Source organism: Oryzias melastigma, linkage group LG20, assembly GCF_002922805.2.
Source record: "Oryzias melastigma strain HK-1 linkage group LG20, ASM292280v2, whole genome shotgun sequence".
Lineage (NCBI taxonomy): Eukaryota > Metazoa > Chordata > Actinopteri > Beloniformes > Adrianichthyidae > Oryzias > Oryzias melastigma.
Window position 1 is genome coordinate 5843686 of NC_050531.1, and position 13215 is coordinate 5856900.

General features: G+C 35.4%; 2 protein-coding genes across 4 annotated transcripts in view; both read right to left on the reverse strand.

The window, feature by feature from the left end:
• The window catches only part of LOC112151468 (nucleolar protein dao-5), a 16613-nt gene extending 9871 nt beyond the window's left edge, over positions 1-6742 (reverse strand). The window contains exons 1-5 of one of the 3 annotated variants that reach the window (XM_024280433.2): positions 6397-6741; positions 2871-3163; positions 2193-2768; positions 510-710; positions 214-292 (exon numbers count right to left, since the gene is read on the reverse strand). In XM_024280433.2, coding sequence (XP_024136201.1) covers positions 214-292; positions 510-710; positions 2193-2768; positions 2871-3013 — 999 coding nt within the window. In that variant the 5' untranslated portion in view covers positions 3014-3163; positions 6397-6741. Of the gene's footprint in view, positions 1-16; positions 293-509; positions 711-2192; positions 2769-2870; positions 3164-6396 lie in introns of all 3 variants that reach the window. The other 2 variants (XM_024280432.2, XM_036217421.1) reach the window with 2 other exon arrangements.
• A 619-nt stretch (positions 6743-7361) lies between these two features.
• Positions 7362-9431, reverse strand: otulina (OTU deubiquitinase with linear linkage specificity a). Its single transcript, XM_024280129.2, has 3 exons — positions 9182-9431; positions 8972-9093; positions 7362-7949 (listed from the first exon to the last, which is right to left on the reverse strand). The coding sequence occupies exons 1-3, from the start codon at positions 9293-9295 to the stop codon at positions 7514-7516; spliced, it is 672 nt and encodes a 223-aa protein (XP_024135897.1). The 5' UTR covers positions 9296-9431; the 3' UTR covers positions 7362-7513.
• Between the last annotated feature and the right edge of the window lie 3784 nt (positions 9432-13215).

Genomic DNA, 13215 nt, shown 5'->3' on the forward strand with positions numbered 1-13215 from the left:
GAAGAAAACATGATACCTGCTTCCCAGACCAGCTTCTGTCCCTGAAGCAGGTCCGGCTTCGGCCGCTCCATGGGAGCTCCCTTCCAGCTGCTCTTCGTCCTCAGCCTCCTCAGCCTGAAGACGATCCGTCTCCTCATCCTCCTTTTCTTCATCCTTCTCTGCTTTGTCCGTTTCCTGCGTTTTGGGGAGCTTTTCTTCCTCGGCATCCTGTTCCTCTGAGGAAACTTCTTGGTCCAAGCACGCAGAGCTGGAACACTCTGGATCTAGCTGTGCATCCTGATCAGACGTTGAGCTGCAGGTAGAAAACGTTTTTGTCAATAAAAACATTCATATTATATACAAAAAAGCACAAAAGTATACATTTAAGACCCAATATATCCACTTGTACACCTTAAGCTGACAAAAATGAACAGAAAACTGAATTTATGAGGTAACTCTGCCCCCTAGTGGTCAGATTAAACTATGACAACCCCAAGCAGGTCACATAAACAAGCGTCCCGTCTCCAGACCTGTCCTTGGAATCTGCAGGAGACGTGGCGTCTGGCTCTTTCACTGAAATATCCTCCTCCTCCTCCTCTTCGTCCTCATCTTTCTCCTGTTTTCCCTCCTCGAGAGAACAGATCTGAGAGACATTATGGCTTTCCACGTCCTCAGAAGCGTCCTCCTCGCCCACTGAAGAGCTGCTGATGTTTGGGTCCTCTGGAGGAGCGCTACAGAGAAATAACGGAAAGACGGTCGACAAAATAAAAGCCAAAATCTAGAAAAATTTTGTTTTCATTCTATTTTAGACTCATTTTCCTATGAAAGTTTGAACGTTGAGAGTTTAAGTAAGAGAGAAAAGTGTGAAAATATTCGTGTATGTCTGAGTAAGTCTATGAAATGAGGAGTTTTGTCCAGATCTGATTGGAAATCGGGGCCGATTACATAATTTTAGACTGAATTAGAATCAGATGTTGCATCCCGATCAGCGATATTTATTTTATTCTCATTATTATGATCAGAGTTATATATTTTATACATATTATTACTGATGTATAATCTACTAGAAGTCTGCATATCATGAACAAATCATGACATTTTATTGCCGTAAAGTACACTAGAATAAGCTTGATCAGTAAAGTTCACAAAATATTCACAGATTCAGACTGCATCAATAACTCTTTTAATAAACATATAAAATAGTCAGCAAGTGTCTAGTGATTTGTTTAACGCAAAAAAACGACCTACAGAGGGATTTAAAAAAAAAAAAGCTTTTTATTTATTTATTTTTATTCTGTTTAATGAGATGTAAAGAGAGACGGCTGCCAAGGGACCGTCAACAAAGTGCAAGCTCAAGGAAAAATGATTTAAAAAAAATAAGTTAATAATGTCTTAAAAAAACAACCATAACTACTAAATGGTCAGTTATACTGATATGAGCTGAATATTTTATACTATTTATGCTACAACAATGTCTTTGAGTTATAGTCTCTTTTAATTTGGGGGGATTTTTTATGGAGATCTAAATAATAATAATAATAATACATTTTATTTATATAGCACTTTTAAAATATACTCAATGACGCTTACAAAACAGATTACATTAAGAAAAACAGTAATAAGAAACATTCAATTTAAAGATGGAAATACTAATTATTAAATAAAATTAAAGAGTAATTAATAAATAATGTAATAAAAAAATAATTATTTCTGAAAATACCAAAACTACAGTCACCAAACTTTCTCAAATGACTATTTATCTATTTTTTCTAGTTCATTCTATAGTTTTAATTGAAGGTTGCACTTTTTTACCCGATTTTTTTTAAATAAGTGCTCTGTTTAAGTGTTAAATAATAAAAGAAGACAAAAAATTGGGGAAAAACTGGACCTGTTTATTATTATTTTTTTATATGTTACTTAAGTGTCAGATTTGGACTCTTAAAATATCCTAAAATGTCTATTTTTATTGTAATAAATAACATTGACTACTTTAATATAAAACAATAATATTTAAACATGGCTTATTTAAACTTTAGAAGTTAAATAGCAGCTTTAGATTAGATTCTTGAAGAGATCATTTATCATCAAAGGTTTTTTTTGTGATTTATTCGTTCCATTTCCTTTAACTCTGTTACTGTGACCCGTCAGTTCTAGTTGACTGAGCGTAACCACGAGTGAAACCAGTGGGCTGACATGTTACCATTCCGCCTTACCAGCTCAAAGTTTCTGCCGCTGTCTCGGGTGTGGCTGCAGAGATGGGCGCCGCCCCGTCAGCGGCAGCGGCGAGCTGAGAGCTTGGCACGGCCGATCCCTCATCACTCTGAGCTAACTCCTCCGATGGCTTGGCTGCAGCGGCGATGACCTCTTTGGAGCCTTCGTCATCCTCAGTGGCGTTTGCCGCCGTGTGCTCGGGCGTGCTTTTCTCAGGAAGTGAAAGGATCTCGGAGCGGACCGCGTCGGCGTTTGGGGTTTTCTCCTGCGCGAACGTCGGTTCCTCATTTTTTGGTTCTGCGTTTAAGGCTACGATGACCTCAGCGTCCGCGGCGGGGGGGTCTTTCTGCGGCGGGTTTAAAGTGCACTGTAGAGTTTCAGCTCGATCGGGGGCGTCCTTGGTGTCGTCGTCTTGTGCTCGGGTGGAGTTTTCGGGTATTTTGCTGGGAGAAGGTGCCACTTCCTGAATGCTTTTGTTCTGAAAGGGTCCGTTTTCCTGAGTGTTGTTGGGCTCTGTGTCTTCATTGTCGGGACACTGATGCACAGGCACTTTGCAGGCCTCTTCTTCTGGAGATTGGCTGAGGAACAAACACAAAAGACGAATGTTTTAGCTCTAAACTGACAGCAGAAAATACTATTTTTATTTCTCTTTTGATCATGATTTGTTTTTTCCCTCTCACCTCCGTTCATCACCTCCTTCTGGACCACAAGCACCAGTTGTCTTGACACTGTTGCACACGACCTTCGACTCATCGCTCAGCAAACCGCTTTTTTCCTCTGCCGTGGCACAGGGACTTTCAGCACGACAGCAAATGTTCCCCATTTGCTGCTTCCCCCCTGGTTGTGTGGGACGACGGCCTCTGAACCAAAAACGACCAGACAGAGCCGCTAAAGCCCCGAGAGTTCAGGGATCCATGGTGATGAGGTTCACGCTCTGTTCACGCATGTCTACCAACGAGAACAACGTGGATACCTGGAAGCAGAAAACACATCAGTTACTGAGAAGCTAAAGCACAAGCAGAGGATGGAAAATGACTCAGAGGACAGCAAATATCATCTTTTGATCTATTTTCAAAGTGTTCCCATCAGTTATAACATTAAATCTTATTCCAAAAAAAAAGAAAGTATGAAAAAAAAACTGTGTTTTAGACCATAAATGCTTACTTTAAAAAATATTTCCTTAAAAGAGTTTGGAAAATCAGTTCCTGTGAGTTTATAAAGATGCTCATTTAGTCAGCAATGTATGCTTACTGGGACTGAGTGTTAGCATTAGCCGTCCTATGGGAAATCCTATTATACGTTAGCATCACGCTAGCAAACTTCAGCTTTATGTGTTAGATCAATCTCTACTTTTATGATCGATTCAAATTGATTAATCGATTTTATCAATCCAGTAATTGAATTACTGCACCCCAAATAACGATATTTTAATCTGATAGAGTTTACTATTAAATACACTGCAAAGGAGGACGCTGAAGTTAGCTTACAGGGGAGCAAACTACGGCCCGGGGGCCACATAATTATTTAATTTGGCCTGTAAAAATGGAATACATTACACTGGTAATCCTTATTAATGTAGTTTTGTGTCTACCCATAGTTTGTGCACTGCTAAGAAATTTATGGAGCTATATTTGGGCCAATATTATTTGAAGCACAAATAAAACAAATTGAAAAAATACTGGAAAAAGTCCCAAACTTTTTGTGTTCTAAAATAAACTTAATTAATTTCAGCTTCAAATGATCTGTTTTTTAGGTTTCAAAACTCAATATTTCAATTTTTTTTTTAAGTTTAAGCTCTTTATTTTCATTTTTGATTCTGAAAATTTCAGTTTCAAAATTTTTGCCCTGTTGTGGCGTGTTGGGGCGGGGCTAACACGAAGGACCAATCAAAATCGATGACGGTGGTGACGGTGGTAACTTCAGTCCCGGTGCGTTCGCTGACTCCTAGAACTGTGATAACTACAGTCAGAAAATGGCTGTATTGTCTGTACTATCATAGTCTGAAGTTGTCCCATGACGGGTGTAAAAAGAAGTTTTATCGTCTTATAGTTTTGGACATTTTACATTTTTTTGGCCAAACACTAATATTTTTTTCAACTTATTTTATTTGGGTTTCAAATAATTTTGGCACCAATATAGCTCTATAAAAATTTATCGTTGTTTAGGTGCAGAAAGTTAATCTGCATTTATGTGATTTCAGAAAATTTTGTTGTTTTTCTGACATTTTCTGAAATGAATGGGCATTTTTCCAACAGAACATGAACGCAGCATTTCTCTAAGTTTGCATTTTTACCAAACAGATATCAACCTATTGGTGGAATTAGTAATAAAATACACAATTTTAAAATAAAAATTTCCAAATATTTTATTTTAAAATTAATTTCCAATGAAAATTAAAGCATGTTTTAGTCCAGATTATATATTTTTACTTTCTCTTATGAGGTGGACAATCAAAACACTCCGACCCTACTGTCAAATTTTAGAACCTTTTTGGTCATTTGCTGCAAATGTAACTAATACTTTAAAGTAATTGAAACTTGACTGACTTAAATGTCAATTATTGCTCGTTAAACACGGACCTGAACACTATTTTGACGCTAAAAAGTTCACCTAAAGAGACAGAATACAGAAAGTTGACGCCCGCTGTAGCATTTAAAAACACAGCAACCCAAACTGAGCCTTTGATGGCTGCCATTTTTTACTACCATATTTGTGAACTGGTTAACTACTGAAGTACATGAAAAACAACCTCAAGAAATGCAGCTCAGATAAATTAAACTGCTATGAATAAAATAACTGAGATGAAAATGGACTATTTTGATGTTTTGAAGACATGAATATTCAATGATGGACCACATCTGACTTTAAGTGTCACTTAAACATTTGTAATGTATAAATCTCACTTGGGTCCAAACATTATGAAGTTAGATTTATTGCTAAAGAATTGTCCGTCCGTAAGAAGGTTTTTTCAAAAAATGATCGGTCTGTAAAAAAAAGTTTTGTACCTGTAATAAGAATTTTGTGTGTCTGTAAAAATGTGTAGAAAAAATAATTTACTTCCGTATCTACAGTGACAAAACCCAAGTTACAAGTACACTTCTTTTGTTTCTCAGTAAATAAATCAACCAATCAGCAGCCTTTTTACCATCGGCCAATCAGTGAGCTGCTTTAACCAGCTAATCAAATCTAGATTTTCATGCCAGGAAAACAAACATTTCTTCATTCCACATGTTGGAGATACGATGGCAAAGATACCATGAGGATTTCCTGAAACTATTAATGATTTAAACTCATTTAAATGGATATATATAAAAGCAATTGGATGATTTACTGAGAAGCAAAAGAATTGAAATGTTGGGTTTTGTCGTTGCAGATCAACGCGTGACAGAAAACAATTTTATTGACAAATATTTTGTTTTTTTTACAGTTATGCAACAGTTTAACACGTGCACAAATGTCTTATTACAAGTACAGAACTTTCTAGAAGACGGATACATTTTTTTTTACACATACCAAACATTTTTAGACACACACGACTTTTTACAACTACACAACTTGTTTACATAATGACAATTTTTGCCAAAAAAGGGTAAACAGAATATTTTCAAAAACGAACAAAACTTTAGCAACAAATCTAAAATTAATTAAAATAATTCAAAGCCTTGTAAAATCAAAAATGTTTTACATAAATATCAAAAGGTGCACCAATTTTAATTAAAAAAAGATTTGGGGCTTAAATGTTGTAAAGATTTGATTATAGAGCTGAGAATATTTTAAAATTAATTAAAATGTGTCAAAGATAAATCTATTAATGTTTAAATGTGTTATGTACAACTGTACAAAAACAGCTTTAATTTTGAAATTTGTATTTCTTTAAAGTAGTGTATGACTTTGTAATAACTTGTTTAACTAAAGAGACTACTAACATTATTTTAAGAGGAAGTTTGTTTGATATAGTCTTTGTTTTGATTAAAATTGAACTTTAAACAGGTTAAATAAAATGTTGTCTATAAGCTTTAATCTCAATATATTGGTTTATTTTCCAGTAAATAAAATTAGTTATGTAACAGAATCGTAAAAACACCAATAAATGAAATAACAAAACAGGCTACACCAGGTTATGAATGAAAATTTAAGGTAGTATTGTTGAGTTTAAGGGTAACACTCAAATACACTAAACTATAAATAATAAAAAAAATAACATACCTTTATTTAATTTAAAGTTAAACTCCCAAAACTTGAAACCGCGACGCTCCTCTTCTCGTTTCACTTTTGTGGAGCAGGTTAGCCTCTTTAGCCTGCCAGCTAGCTGCAGCAAACTTAACGCACAAACACGCGTTTCTCCGGAGCGACTGCCGCGCGGGAGACTCGATGCCGCCACATGCGGTGCGTTCCCGCAACACCTTAACGTTGACTCTAGGAGCACAGCAGCGCACAAAACGCGAAATTTTCACGCGCTTCCCGCGGAACATCTGTTCACACGGACCCTTTAGCTTAGCAGGAGCAGCAGGTCACGGATCGGTCCGACGGTGACGTCATACTGATGTGCGACGCGCTGAACTTGTGCCACGTTCAGGTGCGCCTCGTTAAAGAGCTGCCAAATAAATTCAACAAACTTTTTTGCGTTAAAAATCAAAACTACAGAGAACAATCGTTCATTAACCATATTTTCTTTAAACCTGCTCGATTTATTAATTACATTTATATTTTAGAATTACATTAAAGGCAATAACCATATTTTTTTAAATATGAATTTCTAAAAAACGTTTTTTATATGTACCTGTCAAATGCTCAACCACATGCAAACATTTGACTTTTTGTTTACATTAAGTTTAATATAATGTGCATATTTGCAAAAAGTTAAATTGTAGTTTAGCAACATAAAAGCTAACAGAAAGGTGTAAACATTAGAATTTAAAAGAATCAAAATACACTTTTTGTGGGTTTATTTTATAATCACATGGTACAATAGAAAAAAACATTATGTTAAAATTGTAAAAAATCTATTCTTGAAGCTGCATAAATATTTCAATTGCCATAAAATACATTGCATATTTTTTCCAAATAAGAAATGTGTTTATATCTATACAAAACTAAATAAAAGTTAAATTTACGTAATATTGAACTTAACATATCTTCATTTTTTAGGAAAATAAAAGTCTCAATCAAACTTTGATTTTACACATCTTCTGCTTTGGATCCAAACAGATATTTATTATCAAAATCAGTATTTACAAACCATAAAAATTACATGTTTAAGAAAGAGAAATGTTGCAGCAAAACCTTCTGTCTGGAAAACTTAAATAACAGATTTTTATTTTTACTAATGTGGTTGATTGATGCTCCTCAGCTCGTTTATGTGATCAATCAGCTCCTGCGGCAGTCCCAGCTCTGACACTAGATCCACACAGTGCTGCAGCAGCAGGTTCAGACTTTCACCTGAGCTGGAGGAACAGCTGATGGACCCAGAACAGATCGTTTGGTCTTTAATAGGATTGTCCACATCCATATTTTCATCTCTCTTGGAGCAGCACGGTCCATTCCCTCCATCTTTGCAGTGGCAGGGATCCTCCTGCTCCACCTCCAGAGCGTCCATGCTCTCCGAAATGTCACTCACGCTCGGAGGGGGGTTTTCCAAAGCCCTCCTGATGTCCTCCATGATCTGGCTTTCATGTTCTGTAACCCGCTGCAGGAGGTCGGTCACGGAGGTGGGAACGGGTTTTTCCGGATGCTGGATCTGACACCAGCACCACACAGCCCTGTGGGAGGAGACACAGAGGGAACGGGGATGCTCAGAAAAGACTAGAGAGGACAGAAAAGCTCAATCCAAAAACCGTCGCAACAAAGGAAGTCCAGATGTTTCTGCACAAAAAGGATGTTTGTCAGGGAGGAACAATAGAGAGGTGATGAAACTTTTAGAAGATCAGATGACCTTGATTAGACAGTGAAGGTCAAAGCTTCTCTGCTTTGTTTACAACCAGTTAGAAAATTAATTTTATATTCATGTATAACTATTTAAAAAAAGTTATACATGAAAAGTTAGATCTTCATAATTCCCCCTTAAAAGATCAGTAAATAGATTACAACTGCTTTACCAAATGTCATATTTACTCATTTAAATCTCACTAAATAATAATAATAAATACAATTGCTAACCATACTTTTTACTTGAATTAAAACCAATAATTAATTTTATTTGTAACATTTGTAATATTTATTTTAAGTATGCTATGAATAATAGGCATATTTATTCCATGAAAAGTAATCATTAGGAGGAAAATGTCCCACGACAACACAAACCTTGAACGCATCAGAGCTTGCAATAAAACTTCAGCACTTCAGAGACAAAAACATTTTTTTATGTTGGTAAAGCAGCTTTAATTAAAAAAATAAACAAATATTAACTCAAAATAGGGCAAACATGATATTACAGTTTGGATTTTAAAAATAGTTATTCCAATTTAAGCCAATAAATATTTAACGTTTCAAATCTGCAACAGTTTTGTTTCAAATAAAATATAATAAAAACAAATTTTTTGCTTTGGTATTTGAAATTAAAGCCTTAAATACCAATATTTACACTTGTTTTGGGTCAGATTGTAGGTTTTATACTATAAATCTGCTACTTTTTGGTTACTTTTACTCAATACTTCTTAATTAATTTTCACTTTTACTCTGGTGGAAATTTGGGTCACTTCTACTCTTTTATTACTTAGATTTGACACCACTCTTATTTGAGAGCATATTCGATAGTTTTGATGACTTTTACGGTGAATTTTACCCCAGAATTCCTCGGAGTCGACCCACAGCTACAGTCTGGGCTGCTCCCTCCTTAAAACCCAAGTTAAACCCGGCCTGAAGAGAGGCTTCCTGCCCGGCATCAACTCCATCCACGTAGCCGTCCTGTCCGGGAGACAAGAAGTCAACAAAAATAAACAAACCAGAGCATATTATGGAGCACTTTTTGGTATTCGGACGCTAACTTCTTCACCTTGACGCGTTTCTTCATGTTGGACGTCCACTCTTTGCTCTGTAATTTGAGCTCGTCCGCGTTTTCGTCGAAAACATCTTCACTATTAAGGGACGCAGATTTCACCCAAGACATCCTGAGCTGAAGCTGACCGCTGCAAACGTTTACGTTTGAGAAGAACGGGGATGAAAAGGAGCTGAAGCTACAGACATTTTAGCTGCCCCAGCACCTGCTGCTAGCTAACTACGTGACGTCATCAATCTGCGACGCAGCTGCAAAAAATGTAAAATAAATGACATAAAAATAAAATATTCTTAAAAATGTGTATATTACGTTGAATCAAACAATAACAACTTAGTTTTTTATTTATAAATTTAACTAAAAAGAGAAATTGTCTCACATTTTGGATCATTTGTATCATCAAATATGCCTAATTTTGAAATAATTTATTATTTTTATTTGACTTGTAACTGTCTTAAACTTGTTTGTACAAGAAAAAAAACTGACAAGAACTTATAAGGGAAAAAATGAAAAAGATGCATGATATGCAATCTATGATCTCCATGTAAACAATTATAAACAAAATGTTATATTTTTGTTTGGCAACATACATTTATTTATACCTAAAGCACTTTTGTGTAAGTGTACAGAGGCTTTGGTACTTTAGAAATTAGAAAATGTAGTCGTATTTGACTACACTACAAGTATACTTAATCTATGCTGCAAGTGAAGAAGTTTTTTTTTTTGTTTGTTTTTTACACACTGTCTATATATACTGTAAGCGTAAAATGTCCCAGTCAAGTATTCAGTTAGCACTCTTACATGTACAATGTATACTTGATACATCTATACTAATACTCAGTAATACTCAAGTATAAACTTCAAGCGCACTACTTTTTGCTATAAGGGGGATGTTTGTTTACACCCTTAAATTGTAGTTTAAGTGTATAGATGCTTTAGTACTTTAGTAATCATGTTTTATTTAGAAAAAAAGAACAATATGTATTGTCGTAGCTATGTATTTTGCCCTCTATATTAGTGAATTTGTGTTTAAAGTCCTGTCTAAATTGATTTTTTTCTTACTTATCTGTGTTTTTACAATATTTTATTAAATTATTTCACACCAAAACATAGTTTTCTTTATTTTCTCATTTTCAAATCAATATTTTAAAACTTGGAAACAACCAAAATATGAGTAAAAAATATCAATTTAAGGCAATTCCAGCAGTTTCCTTTTTCCTGTGGTGCATTTTCAGGTAAATACTGCCCCCTAGCGACAAATAAGTGAAGTACTGACAAATGCAGCCGGCAGAGGGCGCTCAAAGATCACAGTGAATTTAGTTAAAGCACATTTGTTGTTTTAGGCTCTTCTAAAACAAGCATACTCAATAACAAATTACACTATTTTTTTCAATGTTATTTTCCAATTTAGGAACTTTTTAGTTTAAATAATCCTAATGATTTATTTTTTATCACATCAAAATGTCATTTGTTTTGCTTTAATTAACAATTTTTATTAGAAACTCTTTTTGTGAACTTTACACATTTTAAGTAAATAATTGAAAATCTCATAAGGTGTAGGAAGCATCAGGAATGTGTCATTGTTTAATCTTAATATATATTTATTTAGATTTTAGATGGAACTAATATTATTTAGAGTTTAAACATAGAAGTCTGTCAAAATTTAAGATGCTTACTGCTATTATTTCTCAAGAGTAGTTTTGCTAATGCTAATGCAGCTAATAAAATAGTAAAATAACGATAATTTATTACATTAAAGCATCAAAATAAACCTATAAATAAACTGATTTTATGTATATCAAACATATTTATTAAGTAAATAAACACAAAAAACTCAACATTTGATTATTTATTCGTACACAAAATGAGGGAAATACAAAATAAATCAAGTAAAAGTTTTTCAGTTTGCTCGGATGTTTTAATCAACAAACAAATCAATTTGATAAGCAAAACTGAATGACAAATAAATCGCACCTTTAGGCAAATTTCTATTAGAAACATGTCAGAAATCACAGGAAAATACATAAACAGCCATGCAAACGTTCAGTTCCTGCAGGTCAAATCACTGCCTGGCGCAGCTTTAAAGGCTTCTGTTTAAGTTTTCAATCCAGGGAAATGTCATCTGTCATGACAAACACATTATTCACTTATAAATAATGTATCGCACCACTCTTTTTCTCACTGTTGAGCATAGAGAGGGGGAAACAACTCCCCCCTTGTTTTATTTTCAGCTTCTTTCATTCTTCATGCCGTGCTTTATGGAAAACACAGGAGAGGCCGGACAGTGGGTAAATGCATTTCACCTTGGCGGAGTGCATTTGCAGCCGCCGGACGACAATGGCCTTGAGAGCAGTCCACGCTGGAGTTGTCTCCGCTGCGGGACTGGAGGTGCAGCTTCCTCCAGTCCAAACAGCCAGCCGGGGCAATCACCTGACACATTTCCATCCAATTTCCACTGCAGAATGTGTTCATTTTCAGGCTAATGGCATGTCATTTTGCAGGAGCTTTTGGTCAAGAATTAATCCTGGAATCAAAACAGATTTTCCGGAGAGCAATCTTCCATCAAGTATTGATTTTTTTACACTCGCAGAGCCTGTACTCCCTAATTTAACCTGACAGCCAGCAGCACAATGGACTGGGAGCACCTTGGTGTCTCACAGAGGGAGCGTTCCTCCTCCTTCTCTCCGACAGATATGGAAGAGGGGGAGAAAAGGCTCCCAGATGTAAAAATAAAATAAAAAAAATAAAAAACAAAGAGCATTTCTTAAAGAAAACAGAGACAAAGCTTCCATCTTTCCGTTTTATCTTTAATTATGTTTTCAAAGATGGTGCAACTTGGACAGGTGAGGCTGAAAGCAAAGAGGGGAGATTGTTCTGTGGCCATCAGCTATCATTATGGGCCTGTTGACATCTCCCTGTCTTTGAGTGATTCTCATCTCTGATTTCCTCCGGCCATTTTCCGCAGATGCACCTAGAGGGGTTTCATCACGGCCCCATAAAAAGGGCCCAAAGTGTCCGAGCAGGTCCCGGCTAATAAGAAAGCAAAGATGCCGTCCAACCATGTCACTTTACGCCCATCCATATCTGCTCCCCGATGCCTTCAGATATGCAATCATTCCCCCCTTCTTCCGCTGCCTTTTCCTCTCCTCATGTGCTGTAAGTATACTATACCCTACATAGAGGTCAGCGGGATGAGAGGATGATGGAGGGCAGGGCCGATTATTTTCTCCACCTCTTCAAGCTGCAATGACCCGTGAGTGGAGGAGTTGCACTTTGCCAAAGGCTGCTTACAAACTACCAAACAGGACACAAATTATTTCACTTTTTATCTGCTTCTCTTTACTGGAAACTGTCCGTTTGGGATGAAATGGGATGGAAGTTTGGGGATTTGGTGTAATTTTTTTAATGATTCTGGTAATAAAAATACTAAAGTTCACAAAACCACTATGATTTTATTAATGGAACGCCCACAACCTATTTTGAAACTCTTTTGTTGTCCAATAACAAATTATAAATAATAATAATTTTATGCAACTGAAAAGCTTCTATCAATTCAGAGAAATATTAATGTTTTAATGTAAAAAATGTTTTTTTCTCTGTCATTATGTCATGTATGACGGCACAAATATAGGAGTTTTTTCCAGCAAAAGTTATTAAAAAGCAAATTTCGATTTTAATCTTTAGGAATAAAGTAAGTTCTAAGTTTAAATGCTTCAAGTTTGGTTTTAAATCTTAATATCTTTTAATTTAAATCCTTTCTTGTTTGCTTAAAAATGTTAATTCTACCTCCTTAATTATAATTTTAGAAAATGAATTTATATGTTTTATCCAAAACTTATTTGACTAAATATGAGGCACACCAAACTTAATTTTTTATTTTCATTATTATTTATTATTATTTTTTTTAACCAAAATGTATTATCATACAAGCTAATTTTTGATTTATCTTAATTTATAGATAACCTCCACAGGTTTTTACAGGGGCAGACTCACCGTTAGGCAAAGGTGGGCGATCGCCTAGGCCCCCCCAACAC

What these genes read in the sequence shown, in the direction of transcription:
- otulina (XM_024280129.2), bottom strand. Translation starts at nt 9,295, where the DNA reads ATGTCTTGGGTGAAATCTGCGTCCCTTAATAGTGAAGATGTTTTCGAC. An exon ending in ACATGAAGAAACGCGTCAAG is followed by an intron (nt 9,094 to 9,181) that starts GTGAAGAAGTTA and finishes TCTCCCGGACAG; the next exon opens with GACGGCTACGTGGATGGAGT. An exon ending in CGACTCCGAGGAATTCTGGG is followed by an intron (nt 7,950 to 8,971) that starts GTAAAATTCACC and finishes CTCCTCCCACAG; the next exon opens with GGCTGTGTGGTGCTGGTGTC.